Below are 17,102 nucleotides of genomic sequence, written 5' to 3' on the forward strand. Positions count from 1 at the left end.
ACTACCAAGACTTTTCTTGGCTCTGACACTCACTGTAACGCTGCTTTTATAGACGGTCCTGTCAGCTGTGTTCGAATACTCTATAATTGCCATTTCCAGTCTATGATGAAGCCTGGAGTACTGTACTGTACTTCTCAACAGAGACTATCTCAGCTTTCTGGCACATATGCTTCAAAGCTCAGAATATTACAGATATATATGGGAGTCTTCACAAAGAACTCTCAGGCAAGCTGGTATTTAACGTAGAAGCAAGCTAATTTGGAGCTAAACTACTTTCCATGAGGCAGTTTGGCTGCTGTCAGATGAAGCAGCCTCAGTGTGCTAGACGGGACCCATTTCGATTAAATGCTGCTTTCATATGCTTCAAAAGACGAGTGCAATAAGGACGTTTGTCAAAGGAAAAACTGCAGCAAACTATTACATGCAGAACATCTGTACTATGCAGTTCTTTCTGTGCTGGAGTTTATTGACTATTAATTTGATGCATGTATCTTTTAAAGAATGTGAAGTGCATTTCTCTTCAATGACTTTTTTTTCTCCTCTTTTTCTCCTCCCTCTCTTTCTTTCATTCTTTTTATCTTTCTTTCTTCTCTTTCTTTTCCTTTTGTCTTCTCATTCTTTTCTCTTCCTTAACTCCCTCCTTCCTTTCTCCCTTCCTCCCTTCCTTTCTCCCACTGTTAACCAGTAGCTGATCCAATAATCTGTGGTTTATCTAGACCCATGTTCCTAAACCTATGAGGTGTACCACTCTGAAAAGGCAGGAAAAACAGCAGAAAAGGCCAAAGGATTTTTCTAACGTGTAAATATGGGACTATGATGAGGCAGGAAGAATTTCTAGTTCACAGAAACACAGACTAAAAGTGTGAGAAGCTCTGATCTACAGCATGATTACCACTTATCTTCTCCAAATATGAACTTTCCAAGACAAAGCTAACACACAAATGGCTTTACTGCCAACAAAATACTTTATTGTAGTAGTAGGAAAACTCACTTTTCAATGTGTGTGTTTTTTGCTTACATTTAGAGATGTTAACAATGAAAATTAAGATGCTTTATAATCAATATTATTTCCACTTTCTAGTTTACAAGCATATGATCGGTCTACAGGATTTTAGTTTAGCACTGTACTTAAACAAAGTTCTATATCTAAGCATGTTCATAGCCACAACAACCTCAAGGGAAATACAGCCTTAAAGTTAACCATGAGTTCAGATCTTTTGGCAGATGAAGACCAGAAGGGAAGCGTTTTGATCCCTTGTGACAAGCATTTTACTTTAAAGTATGCTAATTGCAAACACTGGGCAGTTGTTTTTCTCTGTACTTGGCCAGATCCTTTGCTGGGACAAACAGGATGTCATTGATTCTAAGGAAATTGCCCCAATTAACATTAGCTGAAAATCAAGTATTAGGATTTCTAATCCTTCATTCTTTTTTTTTTGTTTATCTAAGATGTGTCTTTGAAAGATGAACTACTAGATATACCCCTTTAAGTTGCCAGAGCATGAAAATATTTGGTATAAATTTCTCTTTCTTTAGCGTATGACTGGGCAGTTCACCAAACTCCTACTGCAACCCCCTTTTCAGCACAAAGACAAGTTTTCAAGTTGAGTATTTCACAAGGACAGCTCCTAAATTTATCACCATCATTCTGCATAGCTGCTTTGCCATAACCCTTCCTATAAGAAAACACATCCAAACCTTTTAGCACAGCCTTGGAGGATCCCTTGAGGTGAGCTGATACAACCCAGGGTTCGGAGGGAGGCCCCAGTTTGTCAACTCTTTGACCCTTGGAGGAAGAACAAAAGAGAAGAATTAAGGTCTTGTCTCCTCAACAAGAGGAAAGAAAGTTTTGATGGTTTTAACAACTGCAATAATTTTTTAATGACCAGTGTGAGGGTAGTTTGCTTCTACATGTCACTTGTGTGTTAGAGATGTCACAAAGCTCACCACAACACTTTAAAATGAGCTTAAGCTCAGAGGAACCAGTTCTTGAAGCTTCAGGTCTGTTTCAGTAAAGTCTGGCAAGGTTTGCTGCTTCACATGAAGTATCTAGGGTCACGTTCACATCACCTCGGAGAGGCAACTGGTTTTGACACTGTGGTTTCTGTGGCATCTGTCCTGGTTTTGGCTGGAATGGAGTTATTTTTCTTCTGAGTAGCTGCTGCAGTGCTGTGGTTTGGATTTGGTGTGAGGAAAATGTTGATAGCACACTGATGGTTTTTGTTGTTACCAGGTAATGTTTCTAATAAGTCAAGGACTTTTCAGTTTATCAGGTCCTGCCAGTGAGAGGGCTGGAGGGGCACGGGAAACTGGGAGGGGACACAGCCAGGACAGCTGATCCCAACCCCCCAAAGGGATATTCCACACCGCAGAATGTCATGCTCAGTATATAAACTGGGGGGAGCTGGCTGGGGCTTGCTGGCCCATGCTCGGGGACCGGCTGAGCACCAGTCAGTGGGTGGTGAGTGGTTGTATTGTGCATCACTTAGGTTTTTTTCCCTCCTTCTCTTTGGATTTTATTCCTCGCCCCTTCTCCCTCCTTTTCATTGCAATTGTTGTTGTTATTATTATTGTTATTAGTAGTATTATTTTATTTTATTTCAATTATTAAATTGTTCTTGTCTCAACCCTCAGGTTTCACCCTTCTCTGGATTCTCCTCCCCATCACTTAGTGGACAGTGGGGCAGTGAAGGGGAAAGTGGGCAAGTGATTGTGTGGTGTTTAGTTGCCAGTTGGGGTTAAACCACAACCGTATCTAAGTTCACAGAGTCACAGTATGGCTGAGGTTGGATGGGACCTCTGGAGGTCATTTAGTCCAACCCTCTGCTGAAGCAGGGCCACGTAGAAGGGGTTGCCCAGGACAACCTCCTCAGGTTCAAGGAAACTGAGTAGGTTTGTTCTGTTTAGTCAGGCTGAGGATTAAAGTCCTCATAAACTCCGTGAAAGAAACCAATCTTTATACCTAAATTATCCAGCCATAGTAGATTCAGGCTCTGGACTTCATAGGGTATGTGTGTATAAGACCATTAGCTTTCAGGTTTCTTTATTTTTTGAGGGAGCTACCAGTTCTCAAGTCCAGTGGCAAATCTGAAACACGTCTGAATAAGGACATAAAACTCCAGGGAAGATTCTATTGCCTAGATGTAAGTTTTGTGTGGCATTTCAGGTAGCCAACTATGACATCCAGTGGAGTTGTCTTGTGGAAAGGTCTTACCTTCCTGCAGAAGCTGGAGGCCAAATAGCATCTCCCATGGCCTACAATGCAACAAAATGCCTGTGTGCAGGGAATGGAGCTGAGACAGAAAGAAGCTGAAAGTTTTATGCCTCAAAGTTGTAAAATCAGTCTCATGACTAATGGCTATTGATCTGGTTTTACTGTAAAGCAACTTTGTATCCAGAAATAATGCCCACAAAGCTGCCCAAGCCTAGATTTGACACCTTGCTTTAGGGTTACCACTGTAACAATGTCTTTCCTGGGATTAGTTATTCTGCAGCTATACTTTTGCCTGGCCAGCAAAATGGGAATGACTCCGTAATAGAAAATAGCCAGAAAACCGTGAAGAGGACATGGAAATATAAAGAAAATAGAAACATAGCACAAAGACATGCTATGCAGATTTCATTGGAATCTAGTCCAAAGACCCACCAACATCTAAGGACACATTGGACCTAGTCTGCTGCTTCCAGGACTTGTGTTACCACCTCTGGCAGTGCTAAAGCACATCACATAGAAGTCCAAGCTTGTTTTAAACACGGTGGTCTCTATACAGTACTGCTCTGCATGCTGTGGACTGGCTTGGGCAGTACAGGACCCCTCATTATACCTGATATTGCCAGCCTTCATGATTGTGTTGCTGTTTCTACATTCCTTGATGATGTCCTCTAAACTTTAGAAGGTGAAATCAGAAAACAGCACACAATGATTTCTACAGCATGAATCTAAGAATCGCAGAAAAAAAGCTGATAAATGTGAACAGAGACCATCCTGGAAGATGTTCCCAGAATGCCAAAGACTGTTTATTTATAGAGCTGTCCTATACCATATGTAGGTCTGTCTCATAGCTTTTGGATTGCTTGGAAATGTCAAAATTGTGTAGATTTAATAGAAGCATCCATCCACAGAGCGGCAGATCCTACCTTCTTGTCCAGGAAAATGATTTTTGGCTGTACAGGAAGCTGCTTCTCGATTTCTCCGTCTGAGGGCTGCACCTGAACTGAGATGTTGTAAGGTCTCACGTACAAGCATGTTTCCGGATGTTGTCTGCTTCCATTTCTTTCACATGAAAAGGAATGTGGGGCAAAAAAAATCAGAAAATTAATGTTACAAACCCACTCAGTGCTAGTCCCAGAGATACTTCACACCCGACCTAGGAACAACATTTTACTTTCTGTTCAGGAGATTTTCTACTTTAGTAAGGCAGGTGTTTGTTAGGAATGGGAGGGAGCACTACACCAAACAATACTGATTTATCTTATCATAGCACTTTGATTCCTTGGGTGAGAGCAGTATGTATGGAAATATGAAGCAGGCATCACTTCAAACAGACAGCAGCACCTAGGTAATGAAAAATCCTTTTGTTTTAATCCCCAGGTTACAGATGGAAAGGTGAGAAAAGAACAAAATAAGTTAATTTTATCCTCACTATTACGTTGGAAGTATGTGGCAGAGACAAGGATTTTATGGATTCATAAAACCCCAAAGTCTTCATTGCAGTGCACTGATAACAGTGAAGGCTGCAAATGCCTCCTGTCCGGCAGAAAGATTTCCAATTAACACCACTGATCTCCTCTAAGAACAAAGTTTCAGTTCCGCTACACAAGCACAGCACTTACAGGGCTTTATTGTATTTCTTTATCCTGCCACACCTGTGTTCTTACCCTTCATTATCTGCAAAGTCTGCATGCTGGAATATAGCAGTATACAGACACCCCATTGGAAGGCATTGGTTTTTCCAAGACTGAAATTTAAATTAGAGCATCCCAGGAGAGGGCTTTTGCATTTGAATAAAGAATCAACACTTTATTCTGAGCCTATATCATTTCATTCCCCCTCCCAGTGCTTTGTGTCATTTGGTATCTCTCATATATATATAATTTATATATATATAAAACCCTCTAATCTGCAATTGCAGTGAAGCGGCTGGGGGTTTGGTATTGTCTTGAAATGAAAGTAGAAACGCTATTCATTCATCTCGAGTTTTTGCTTAAAGGTGTTTACAAACAGAAGATAAATGGAGCCTAAGTTTCCTTTGGTTTAACTTAGTTTTCTGGTTTGGGTTCTGGTTTTTAGGGTTTTATTTTCAGGGTGTTACTATGCATTACAAACCAGAAACTGTTTATACTGCAGTTGATGGGAAATACTGGTCCAAACCACAGACACTGGGAAGATCAGCTTAAGGCTTTAAGGATACCTGCAGTCTGAAGACTGAGCTCAGGGGTTTAAGTTTCAGTTGTTACCCTGGTTCTTTTCCTTTTTTGTGAGCAAAAGAGTCTGAAAGGCAGTGTTATGTTTGAAATTCATGTCATCAGCACCAATGCATTCGTCTGTACTCTTATCCAGCTCCTTCCATCAGTATGCATCTAGTACTGTGCCTGAAACTCACTGCAGGAACAATACACCAAGTCACACCTGTTTTGATGGCAGAGTTCTGCACTGTCTGTGGGCTCTCTGGCTCCAGCTCAGTCCAGACAAGTTTGGGTCAGTCTCAGCATGGCTTCTGTAAGCCCAAAATATTTTTATCTCTCTCTCCAGCTTCTTTAAAAACCACCAACAAACGGGAAAAAAATTGTCATGAAATGCCCTGACTTCACACCCCACACCCTACGTGGTAAAACTGCACTCAGATCTCAGACTTAAAGGAAGGCTGCTGTAAAATGTGGGTGTAGAAAGTAGTTCCCACTCCCTAGGGTGAGCAGCGGCAAAGAAAACAAACCAAATCAAACCAACAATATACGCATGCTTAAACATTAATGTCTCTTTGCAGGTGATTTGAGTCCAGCTAACACAGCACAGAGCATGGTGTTTAGATCCCACATGGTGCCACCTGACTTGCTGTGAGGGAGTCCCTGCCTTAGGGTGCAGCCCTGCACACAGCCGGTTGCGTTCCTGCTGTCAGTGTCAGTGAGGAGGAGGAGGAGGAGAGAGGAGCAGCCTCCTGCTCCCCTGGTGAGTTGTGCTGGAAGGAAAACAGGTTTTCCTGGCATAGCTTTGCCACTGGGAAGTGGGGACGGACAAGCGTGCCTGTAGCCTAGCAAGGACCGCAGTGAGGAGTCCTGCCTTCCCTGTGATGGGCATGAAGAGCACGCTGTTTTGTCACTACCCTGAAGTCTCGTGCTGGGAAGGAGCAGGCTGGTTTGCAATTCCCTGCTGACAGCTCTCAACGGGGAGCGGCTCCATTGCTCAGTGTCTTGCAGCTCTTCTAAATGTGGGCACAGCCAGCTGGTCGTGATACCTTAGTCAGCAGGGACACCAGGGAACCCAGATCCTTTCACCATTAGTGCCAAAGCATGTCTGCTGAACATGTTGAGGCTCTGCAGGAAAGCAAGTGTCTGCTCTTTAGTAGCGAGGATGTTAGAGGTCAGAGAAAGTAAAGGGTCTGCTGCAGGCATAAAGGCATGACTGAAACCTAGGTGGAGAGATCTGGGGCAGAGGGAAGGAGGTCCCTCTGAAATCAAGGAAAGCTGGTAAGTTTAATTATAATTACAATAGACATTATAATAAAAACAAAATCAACAAAACAACGGCAATAATAATAATATAAACAGTAATAATAAAAGTACTAATATAGCAGTAGCATAGTAATGGTAATCATCATCATCATCATCATCATCATAGCTACTATTATCAGTTGACTTCAAGGGGAAAGAGATTAGACTAAGAGCCTAGGTCAAGGGTCCATTAAAGTTGATGGATACATCTATACTAGAAAACTAAATAATGCCAAAGAACAAGCCTTGGCACTGACTTTTGATCACTTCTATTGTTAAACTATCAGTCCATCACAAACTGTGGTCCAGGGCCAACGGCAAAGTCCAGGACAAATGGTCTGGGAGCTAATACAGTCAGAGAATACTCTCACTTGGCAGTCTGGATGAGGCCACCCTGAAATGGTGGGTGAGAGAATTTAATTCTGTGGACACAGACCGATCCATATCAATTGGCCTTGGTGCCAGAGAACAGTTCCTGGCATATTTAATTTTCTAACAAACATAGACAATGAAACTAATTGAACAGTTGTCTGGGTATGTCTGCAATGCTGGTGTTATGGCGTCAGTATGTCCTTGGAAGGGGAAGGAGATTCAGAAGAAGTTGTAGAATAAATAATATGCCAAAATGCACCATGGTCAAGCCAAAGACTTGGGTGGGTTTTTGGAGGGGTTTTTTGTGTTGTTTTTGTTGTTGTTGTTTTTGTTGTTGTTGTTGTTGTTTGGGTTTTGTTTTTGTTTTTTTTCTTGAAAAGATGGTGATTGCTGGTGAAGACGGGCTACAAGAAAGAAGATGCCGTAGTGAAGACAGGAGATAGGCAAGCTGAGGACTTGTGTGAGGCAAAGTAGGTACAGATTCACTGGAAGGGCTGTGAGGAATTTTGCGTCTTTGGGTAAGAAGTACGTTCTCATGTCATGTGGTGATGAAGTTAACCAGACACCAGGTACCTGTGCCCTCTCAGCTGCACTGTTAGGGCTTTGTCTCCCCCTGCAGATTTTATCATTAAGTAATAGAGACAGGGAAAGAGAGATGGGACCATGCAGAAGACCATGAGCCTGAAGTAATTACCGCTTTAAGCAAAAAAGCTCTCCTAAGGATGACAGTTATTTCCACCAATGGCCATCTTTTCCCATATTATAGAAAGAAGTCAAAGCTAGAGGAAATAAACTCCAGTGGAAAGCAGGCTGCAGATTTCCTTGAGAACAGAGAAACAATAAATATATAATGCTCATACCTCCTTGTGAGGACTGAACAGGACCCATGGTGTCAGACATCACTGATGTCTCCCTTCCTTCACATAGGATGAGTCAATAAGGCCAAAATTAAAAAACCTAAGCACATAAATGCACATTCTAGCTAGCATCAGCAGGGAGCTTTGCATGAAGCCGTGCGTCCACTGCCTTTAAGGTGGATGTGTGATGGCAGAGAGCTAACAAGAGATCTAGCAGTGTGAAGAAGTAGCAAGGGGGCCTAGATTGATGGTGACCTGGGTAAGAAACAAGTAACTGAATTGCCTTTGTGGGCAAGGCTGAGCAAGAGAGTTATGCCTCTTTATCTAATCATTGTCAGGGTTTCCTTTCACAAAGCAAAGATGCTTTAGTTAGAAGCTGGATATTTTACAGCTGTTGAAAGCATCAGGTAAGATGGTTAGACTGAACAAGTTCTGAAGAAGAGGTTCAGTGCATACTGTCCTGGAGTATGTATTCATTAAAATACCCAGTCTTTTTCACCAACTTCTGAAATTAAGCTTTTTGGGGCACTACCACCATCAGATTCCCATTTCTCCATTGGCTAGAGACTGTTCAAGCTCCAAATGGCTCTCAATCTAGCTTTCAGGACTTTTTTTTCCCCACTTTACAAATCAGGCATAGTCACAGAGCATGAACACAGCCATCCAGGAACACAGAGACATGTCTTCCCAGTAAGGGCAGTCTTTCCCCTGAGCTCAGACAACCTTCACTTTTTAGTCCCAGTGGCACCAAAAGCCGAAGGCAAGCAGCTGCCTGGTGGATGCAGCTGGAAGAGTCCAGATTCCTGCAGTCTGGAGTGATAAGACACCTTATCACTGTTTACAGAAAAAAGAAAAATAGGGAGACAGGAGGAACTTAATGGATCCACTCAAGGGTGAGGTGGGATCAGCAAGAGCCTTTAGAAGGAGAGGGACAGAGCAGATGTATCAGATAGGAGAGAAACATCCTCCAGATTCATTAGTGACTGCCATTAATTGCTGCAGATGTGTTGAAACACCCCTACTTACAAAGCCACCTGCTAGCAGCAAGGAGCTAAGCCAGGCCTCCTCCGTAACACACTCCCAAAGTTTACTGTCGGAGAAACGTCTTTTATTAAATGTAAACAGCATCCCGCCGGGGGTCAGAGCTTTGCTGCTGCTGCATATCCCAAGGTAATACCACTTTAAGCTTCACATAAACTCTTAAACAGTTTCTATCCTAAAACCAGACCGTAGGTGGTACAGTTTTTTACGATATGTTATAATAGTGCAATAAATCTGTTAGCTTAAAATCGAATCTCCGTGGCCTTTTAGAGAAATCATCATTAAATGCAAGGCCCTGTTAATGATGCCATCCCAGTGAAATTGTTTAATCTGCTAGGGGGGTGGAAGGTCACCAAATGAATTTTTTATAATACATCAACTTGACACGCAATAGGGAAAACTGTAATAGATAAAAGCAAAGGAAAAGGGCACTGTCTTCTTCTGATAGGTCAATAGCAGCCAAGAGAGTCACTCATCCACTTTTCCTTCACTACCGTGCTCCTTTTCCATTTAATATGGACACCCAATTAATACCTCAGCACCATAGACAACCTCATTTTAGGTGAATTATAGCAATTTCTTCCCCCTTCTCTGAAATGAAAGTGATCACAATACATCATAGCATTGTGCGAATTAACGTTAATTGATTCGAGTTACCAAGCATTGATGGGCCACTTCTATAATCTGGTCCTTATTGGGAGCTGGAAGGGATGGAGGGAAGATTAGATTGCATCCTCCGTTGCTTTGACGACGGCGGTCACCTGATGGCTTGTTAGACAGTTGTACGCTTCTATTGCCGGCCCCAGTGGGGTCGTCAGTAAACTGGAGTGATGTCCAAACATCATTACACGCTGCTCCGATATTAAAGCAAAGGGATTAGCACCTTATTGCAAGCAACCTGGATTTGTCATTGTGCTGTCGTTATCCAATTTCCAGATGATAATGTGGCTGTGGCCTGCGGGCATGAGGTCCTACAGCCAAACCAAGGTGTGTGCGTGTGTATATAGATATATATATATATATATACACACATATACATATATATACGCACACACATCCCCACAAAGACCCAGCACCCCAAGCCATTTAACCTTTTGCTTGCTGGATTCCTGCTAACAAAGCATGTGAAAGAATTTTTCTCCCTTTCATATCCAACACGCAGCCCCGGTCAGGAGTGTGGTGCGACAGCAGAACAGCTGACCTGGGAGCCGTCACGGCCGTCACTCACTCGAATGTCATGCCAGACAAGCTCTGCTGATAGAGGTGACACTGCTCACACGTTAAATAAAGCAGAGTGAAGAAAGGATCAGTCCCTCAGAGACATGGCTGGCAGCTCCTCTCTGCTGTGTGCATGTGTCATGTAAATCATCACTTTTACTGTGGGTTCCATTAATTGTTAAGGGGGAAAATGGATCCATATGTGATATAAACAAGGCAGGTTTTGTTTGATGGTACTGGGACCAGAACTCTTTCCAGTGCCTGAGAAAGGTGATGAGGAAACTCCTGGCTCCCCTGCATGTGTCCGAACAGCCATAACTTCTGAGCAACACTGAGGAATGGGAAAAGCTCCTCTTGAGTTAAGCCTCTTCCTTCGTAACTGAGATTAGTATCACAAACCCTTTGATTTCAAAGACCCACACTGGCATGGGAAATATATGGCAGTATATACCTCCTTAGAGAGGGATAGAGACCTGCAAAGTCCCACACTCCTTTTCCTGACTCTCTTCTACCTCTCCATCTTCCTCCTCCTCTGCTTCCTCCTGCTGTCCTCTCACCTTTCCTACCTCCTGCTCCCTTCCCACAGAGGAAACACTTGGGTTTTGGAAGCCCACTGTCAGAGCAAGCAGTGGTTTCCACCACGGTTATACTGCGGGTAGGACTTCCAGTTGCCTGAATCTTGTAATTCATGGGTGTCACCTTTGAGTAATTGCCCTGGTTTCAGCTGGGATGGAGTTTGCTATCTTCTTGGGAGCTAGTACAGTGCTGTGTTTTGGCTTTGATGTGAGAACAATGTTGATAACACAGTGATGTTTTTAGCTGCTGCTGGGTAATTTTTCACTAAGTCAAGGACTTTTCAGTTCCTCGGGCCTTGTCAGTGCAAAGGCTGGGGGGGCACAAGGAATGGGGAGGGGATGCAGCCAGGGCAGCTGACCCGCACTAGCCGAAGCGGTATTCCATACCGTGGGGCGTCGTGCCTGGTATAGACACCCGGGGGCTGGCTGGGGCGGGCAGGGTGTTGCTCGGGGACTGGCTGGGCATCGGCCGGTGCGGGGTGAGCAGTTGTGTTGTGCACCCATGTTCCTTTCTTCCTTTCCCTCTGGATGCTATTCTTTCCCTTCCCCTTTTCATTATGACTGTTACTATCACAGCTGTTATTATTGTTCTTTCATTCTTATTCTATTTCAATTATTAAATTGTTCTTATCTCCATGAGTTTTACATTCCCTTCCACCTCTCCTCCCCGTCCCTCTGGGTGAGGGGGAGTGAGCAAGCGGCTGCGTGGTGCTTCATTACCAGCCGGGGTTAAACCAGGACAGTAATACAGACTAATTTTTAGATAGTTTTACCATGCATAGTAAATACTAACATAAATTTAGGTTCAAAGTAAGGCTCAGACTGGAAACATAGCTTGGAGAATTGGTGACTGGTGGTAGACATCTTAACCGTGACACTGCCAAAAGGGTTCCTGTCCATTCAAGCAGTGGTGAAAAACTATCATCTGATTTGCAGTGGGAATATGAGCTCCATGGCTGTTGTATAGAAGGGTATTTTGGGGATTTGTTTGAAAAGTTGCAAAGGAAATACTGGCTTCACACAAGGTTCATATATAAAGGGGCAGGCTACTTTGACTGGTTTTGTTTTTTCCCTCCTCAAAAACAGACATTCAGTCTTATGAGCAGACATCACTGTCATTAGCAGTAACCTATATTGTGGCACTGTGTTCAACCTGCAGGAGTAATTCATATACCTGCTCTGCAAGGTATACTTTGTGCTTATTTGAAACAGTCCCTGAATGAAAAGTGTTTCTGCTTAAGCTGCAATTTAATTCCTCTACCAACCATGGAGAGGGGCCACAGGATATGTCCTCAGTTTCCCCTTTCTGAAGAAAAATGCCAAAATAGCAGACCTGGAGCTGAACATCTACATAGTCAAAGACCTTGTGTAACATCCCTGGTATGACTGTGCCTTCCTGACACCACAAAGCTACTGACAGTTCAGTTTTGATGCCCAATTTCATTTCCTGAATTTTCGGCCAAAAATGCCACCAGAAGCAAAAAATTAGCAGAAGCATTTGTAATAAAAAATCTTCACCTCTGGGATGCAGAATGTCTTCATGCAAACTCTTTTCACATACAAGCCTCTATTGCCACCATCTCCATTGCAGGAAGATGTGTCTGAGTCTGAGTTCACGATGACCTCTTGCTGACAGATCCCACAATGACTCAGTTTCCCAATTTGAAAAGACTTGTGAATTGAGAACAAAATAGTGAAATTCACCCTGATTCCTAAAGTGCAATATGTTCACAGTTTTCTGTGGCATGACACTGTTTATACATGTATTAGCCTCCACTTGATTCTCATGAAGTTTCTTATCCCATTGCTCCTATAAATAGCCAATTACAGAATTCTACTTCTTTGATTAGAAGCCTTCTGGATTATTTATGTGTACTTTTCCACAGTTTTACTAGACTGATAAGTGAGATGTTGGACAAAAATGGGCTTCAGCTATTCCCAAACTAATAATAAAAAAGAAAAAAAAAAAACCCAGAATATAGCTTTGGCCACATGAGAAAAAAAAATAATAATCAGGAAAACAGGGTAACGTTGAATGGGAAATGGCGTTCCAGTTCTGTTGCAAGGTTCTTCCCTTTTATTCTCTGAGGATAAACCTTCTTCTATCTTTAAATGCAAATTCACCTCTTAATACTTGATACCCTTTTGTTCCTGTATTGTCATTGTCCATTAGTGTCTAGAACTTCCTCTCTGGTATTTACTCTCCCAACATATTTTCACAAATAGGATGGTATCTCCCCTCAGCCTTGTTTTGACAAGTTAAACAAGCCAAACTCTTTACTAAATTATTCTATAAATCTATGATTCTATTTCTTACATCTTTTATGGTATCTTTTATGATGATATTACACTCCAGTTCCATGATCATCTTAAACGTCCTTCCTTGTATCTACTTGCACTGAGTTTGTCTTGTTCATATATCAACAGAGTGCCACATGCTATGCAAGCATATGCCCTCTATAGCGTCCCTACGAACATCTGACTTACAATTATGTAAGCTTAATTTTAAGGAGATTTTAAGCTTACAGTTTAAGGTCCCGAGTATCACCTTTTCCACATCTTCGCTTCAGGGCTTTGTGGTAGATAAAACCTTCATAGAGCCTGAAGTGCTGCAATAGCTGCAGCATCGAGGTCAGGATTTTTAGTGTTCTGCCTTTGCCTACCCGCTGGAGAAGCTGGATCCCTGCACAGGAAAAAAGTCATCATCTCCCATTTTTTAGAACTCTGTGCAATTCCATAGAGCAGCCTGCCTGAAACCTGCACGAAGGTTACCAAACCCAAGCATTTTGGAGTTAGGATGAGTCAGAATTAATCTAGTTTGGCCCTGTAACCCTGCTTGCATGTGTATATGCCATGTGACATAGTGGATTAGTTGTACTTTCACATTTAGTTCTCTGCATGGGTTTTGCTGTCTGAATGAGCAGCTCTTTAATGATTTGCTTCACTTTTTTTGCTTGCTTTGAGTCTCAAACACTGTTATTGCCTGCACTCACACTGGTTTTCACACACTGCCCCAAACCTTGTTTTTAATAAAGAAAGATTAATGTCTGCAAATTTAAGTTTGTGGCAGGTTAAAGGTCCATCAAGAAGGAGCAAAGTGCCCTGCTTTAGTGTGGGGATATGGACTAAGTGGCTTCTGGATGACTGTCTTTATATTTCTGATTTTGTATAGATACCCACACAAACACACACACCTTCCTTGTTGTGCTCTCGTTTTTTCGCTTTTATATTCATATTGATATAAGACAAACTTTGCAAAACAGAGATTTCTGTCTGTAAATACCTTGCAGTATATATTAATACACAGACATTCACAGGAAAATACACATTCACAGGAAAATAAAACTACCTGGTAACCATCTCCCTGATTCTCCAGCTGTGCAAGACTATAGCAGTCACAGCAATCACAGCAGTCACAGCAATTACCTGTCTTTCCTTGACAAGCCAATGAGCCATGCTGCAAGTGACCCTAACAAAGGAGTTAAATTAAAATCATGTAAAAAATCATTTTAAATCATAACAGATAAGTCTTCTTTTTTTTTTTTTTTTTTTTTTTGGGGGGGGGGGGGGCTTGACAATGTGATATACAGACTTTATTGCCTAGCTAGCCAACCACACAAGGTTCCTCAGGCTCCCTTCAGCTTCACTGTCCTGGGCTGCAAAGATGAACACCCAGTCTCTGCTCATCAAAGATCTTTTTATTGTTGTCTTGATGCAAAAGAAGCCACTAGTCTGAAACCACAAGGCCCAGCAGGAGTGCAGGTTCTGTGTATATCTGACAGCCTGACTGGTTTTTGCACTACTCAGGGGTGAAAATATTTCTGTTTTCCTTCCACAGAAAAAATACACAGGAATATTTAACTTGATCTGTAACCCCAGACCCATTCTCTCTGCCTGTGCCAGCATGTACTGCCTAAAGAGAGACAGATAGACAGTGGGGTTACTACATGTCCCAACAGGAAAACCCTGATTTCATTTTGCCTGTTATCTGTGGCCTTATTGCATCAGAAATGTCAGCCATGAGTAATTCCAGAAAAGCTATGACTGATGGGCAGCAATAAATATCACTGCAGAGGAGCCCAGGCACTAAGGGTGGGTGAGCTCTGAGCTGGTTGGTGGTCTGGTGATGTTGGTATTCTTTTCAATACACATCCCAGGTCTTTCCCTGCTGAGACAGTGAATCTATGGCTTTAAGCTAGCATTGTTCTTTTCCTTACAATAAAGCAGCCTCCTTCCTAAGGACCTCTCCTGGTTCTTGCTGCTTCAACAGGTTTCACAGGGCATGTACAGATGGGAAGGCAAACCTCAGCTGGGAGAGCAGTCCCCAGTGTGGAGAAGATGCTATTTGCACCTGAAAAAAAGGCAGCCACAAGGTTCCATCCCCGGCACAGAGAAGAGGGTGGTTCTTTCCTTTAGGTGATCCCTGCTTTCCCCACTCCATGATGTAACACCAATACATTGAAGAACCTATAGGTATTGAATAGGGTTCTGGCAAAATCTTTACCTTGTTCCTTTCCCACAGGGTAGCTATTGTTGCTCCTTTTGTTCTGATCATCAGTAACAGACACCCCGAATGAGGGGTCTTGTACCTGTCACACTCTGCAGGCTATGGCATGTCTTGGGATGGCACAGAGAGAGGATACTATTTCCTATCACAGGCTGTAAAACTTCCCACAACACTTTTTTTCTGTCCCATTTTGCAGTGTCCGGCATCGTAACACAAATACCCGCCCTGACCGTAGTGATATTAGTTCTACTGATAAAAAAATTCTCTCTGAAGAGAGTTTGGTCCTGATCTTGCAACTAATAATTTCCCACTGTGCTTAATACTACACCACTTCAACATCCCCTCCGCCCCCCCCTGCCCCGCTACACCCCCCCACCCCAGACCAACAAACCAAAACCAAACAACAAAATCGAAGATTCCTATGGTCACAGACCAGTGCCCTTAGTATGCGTGCTTCACTACCATAAGCCACACAATGCCTAGTGGAAAAGTTAAGCATGTGAATAGTAGTTTGCATCACCAGCAGCCAACAGACATCAGGATGGTACGGAGGTCAGTGCTAAATGTTCAGGATATGGTATTAATTAGAGAAAGCAAGTCTTAGACAAATCCAATTTCTTTTTTGTATAGATGGAATATGCTTATACTTGGGTAAGGCTCAGTAGTGCACAACATCAAAAAATAACATTATGCAATATCAAGAGAGTACACACTAAGGTTGCCAAACATCAAATCCCATGTCCCCTATTAAAAACAGATGGGATATTACCTTTTTCATATTTCCCATATGCTTTTAATACAGATTCGGGATCTGAGGCTGAAATACACTGCTGTCTGCTCCCTTCCCAGCCCGGCTCCTCACAGCCTTGTCTGCAGATAAGGGCTGCCATCTGGGCAGTGCAAATAGCGGCTGCAAGAGGCTGAAAAGAGCAAGATGGGACAGAGGAAGGAGGGACAGAAAGAGCTGTTTGTTGCTGTGGAGCAGTAGAAAAATTATGGCCTTTGAAAAGTGAGTCTTGGTACAGAATATTAATAAAAAAATGAGTATATACAAATCTGACCAAGAAATAGGTAACTGAGGAGCTCAAAAGGTAACTCCCACTGGGAAATCATTATAAAGGAGCATCCTGTGTTCTGTGAAAATCAGCTGCAGGCCTGATGCTATATCTGCATCGAGAAACAAATATAAATCCAGTGCTGACAGAATGCAAGGAAGGATTGGTCAGCTGATAAATTATGGAAGGAAAAGTCAAACATGGGCACCTAGACCATGTGTTATGTAGGATCTGGGCAAATAAACAGAGTGGATTGGGTCTTGGAAAGTTAGAACTGAAAAGGAATTACAGAATACAATGAGCAAACAGATGACTGAGCTCACCTATTTCTGTGGAAAAATGGGCTAAGGGGATCATTGAATTCTTCCAGTAGAAAATGGGATTTAATGCTACCTTTGCATATGGCATTGGTATCATAGACTCAGAGAACAGCAGAATACCAGCTTGGAAGGGACCTCAAGGATCATCTGGTCCAACCTTTCTTGGCAAAAGCACGGTCTAGGCAAGGTGGCCCAGCAGCCTGTTCAGCTTCCAGCTGAATCTTAAAGGTATCCAGTGGGTAATACATCCTAAAGAAAAACTGTTGGCTTTTCAGACATGCACACTTCAAAAAAGATTCAGAAAACAGAGACAGAGAAGGAAACAAACACTCACCAGAACTCAAACCTTTCAATTTATTAAAAAGCAGACAGCTAAGTGATTTGATTACTCTGGAGGTATCTGGAGAAGGAAGAAGAATCAATGTCCAGAAACTCACTGACGTAACAGT

The 17,102-nt window shown here is 42.6% G+C and overlaps 1 protein-coding gene across 3 annotated transcripts in view; it reads right to left on the reverse strand.

Moving 5' to 3' along the window:
* Positions 1 to 17,102, reverse strand: part of PKHD1 (PKHD1 ciliary IPT domain containing fibrocystin/polyductin) — a 275,282-nt gene that overhangs the window by 12,415 nt on the left and 245,765 nt on the right. For all 3 annotated transcript variants that reach the window (XM_040598035.1, XM_040598036.1, XM_040598034.1), the window contains 2 exons: positions 4,138 to 4,273; positions 1,699 to 1,786 (listed from right to left, as the gene is read on the reverse strand). In XM_040598035.1, coding sequence (XP_040453969.1) covers positions 1,699 to 1,786; positions 4,138 to 4,273 — 224 coding nt within the window. The remainder of the gene's footprint in view (positions 1 to 1,698; positions 1,787 to 4,137; positions 4,274 to 17,102) is intronic.

Source organism: Falco naumanni, chromosome 6 (assembly GCF_017639655.2).
Source record: "Falco naumanni isolate bFalNau1 chromosome 6, bFalNau1.pat, whole genome shotgun sequence".
Taxonomy (NCBI): domain Eukaryota; kingdom Metazoa; phylum Chordata; class Aves; order Falconiformes; family Falconidae; genus Falco; species Falco naumanni.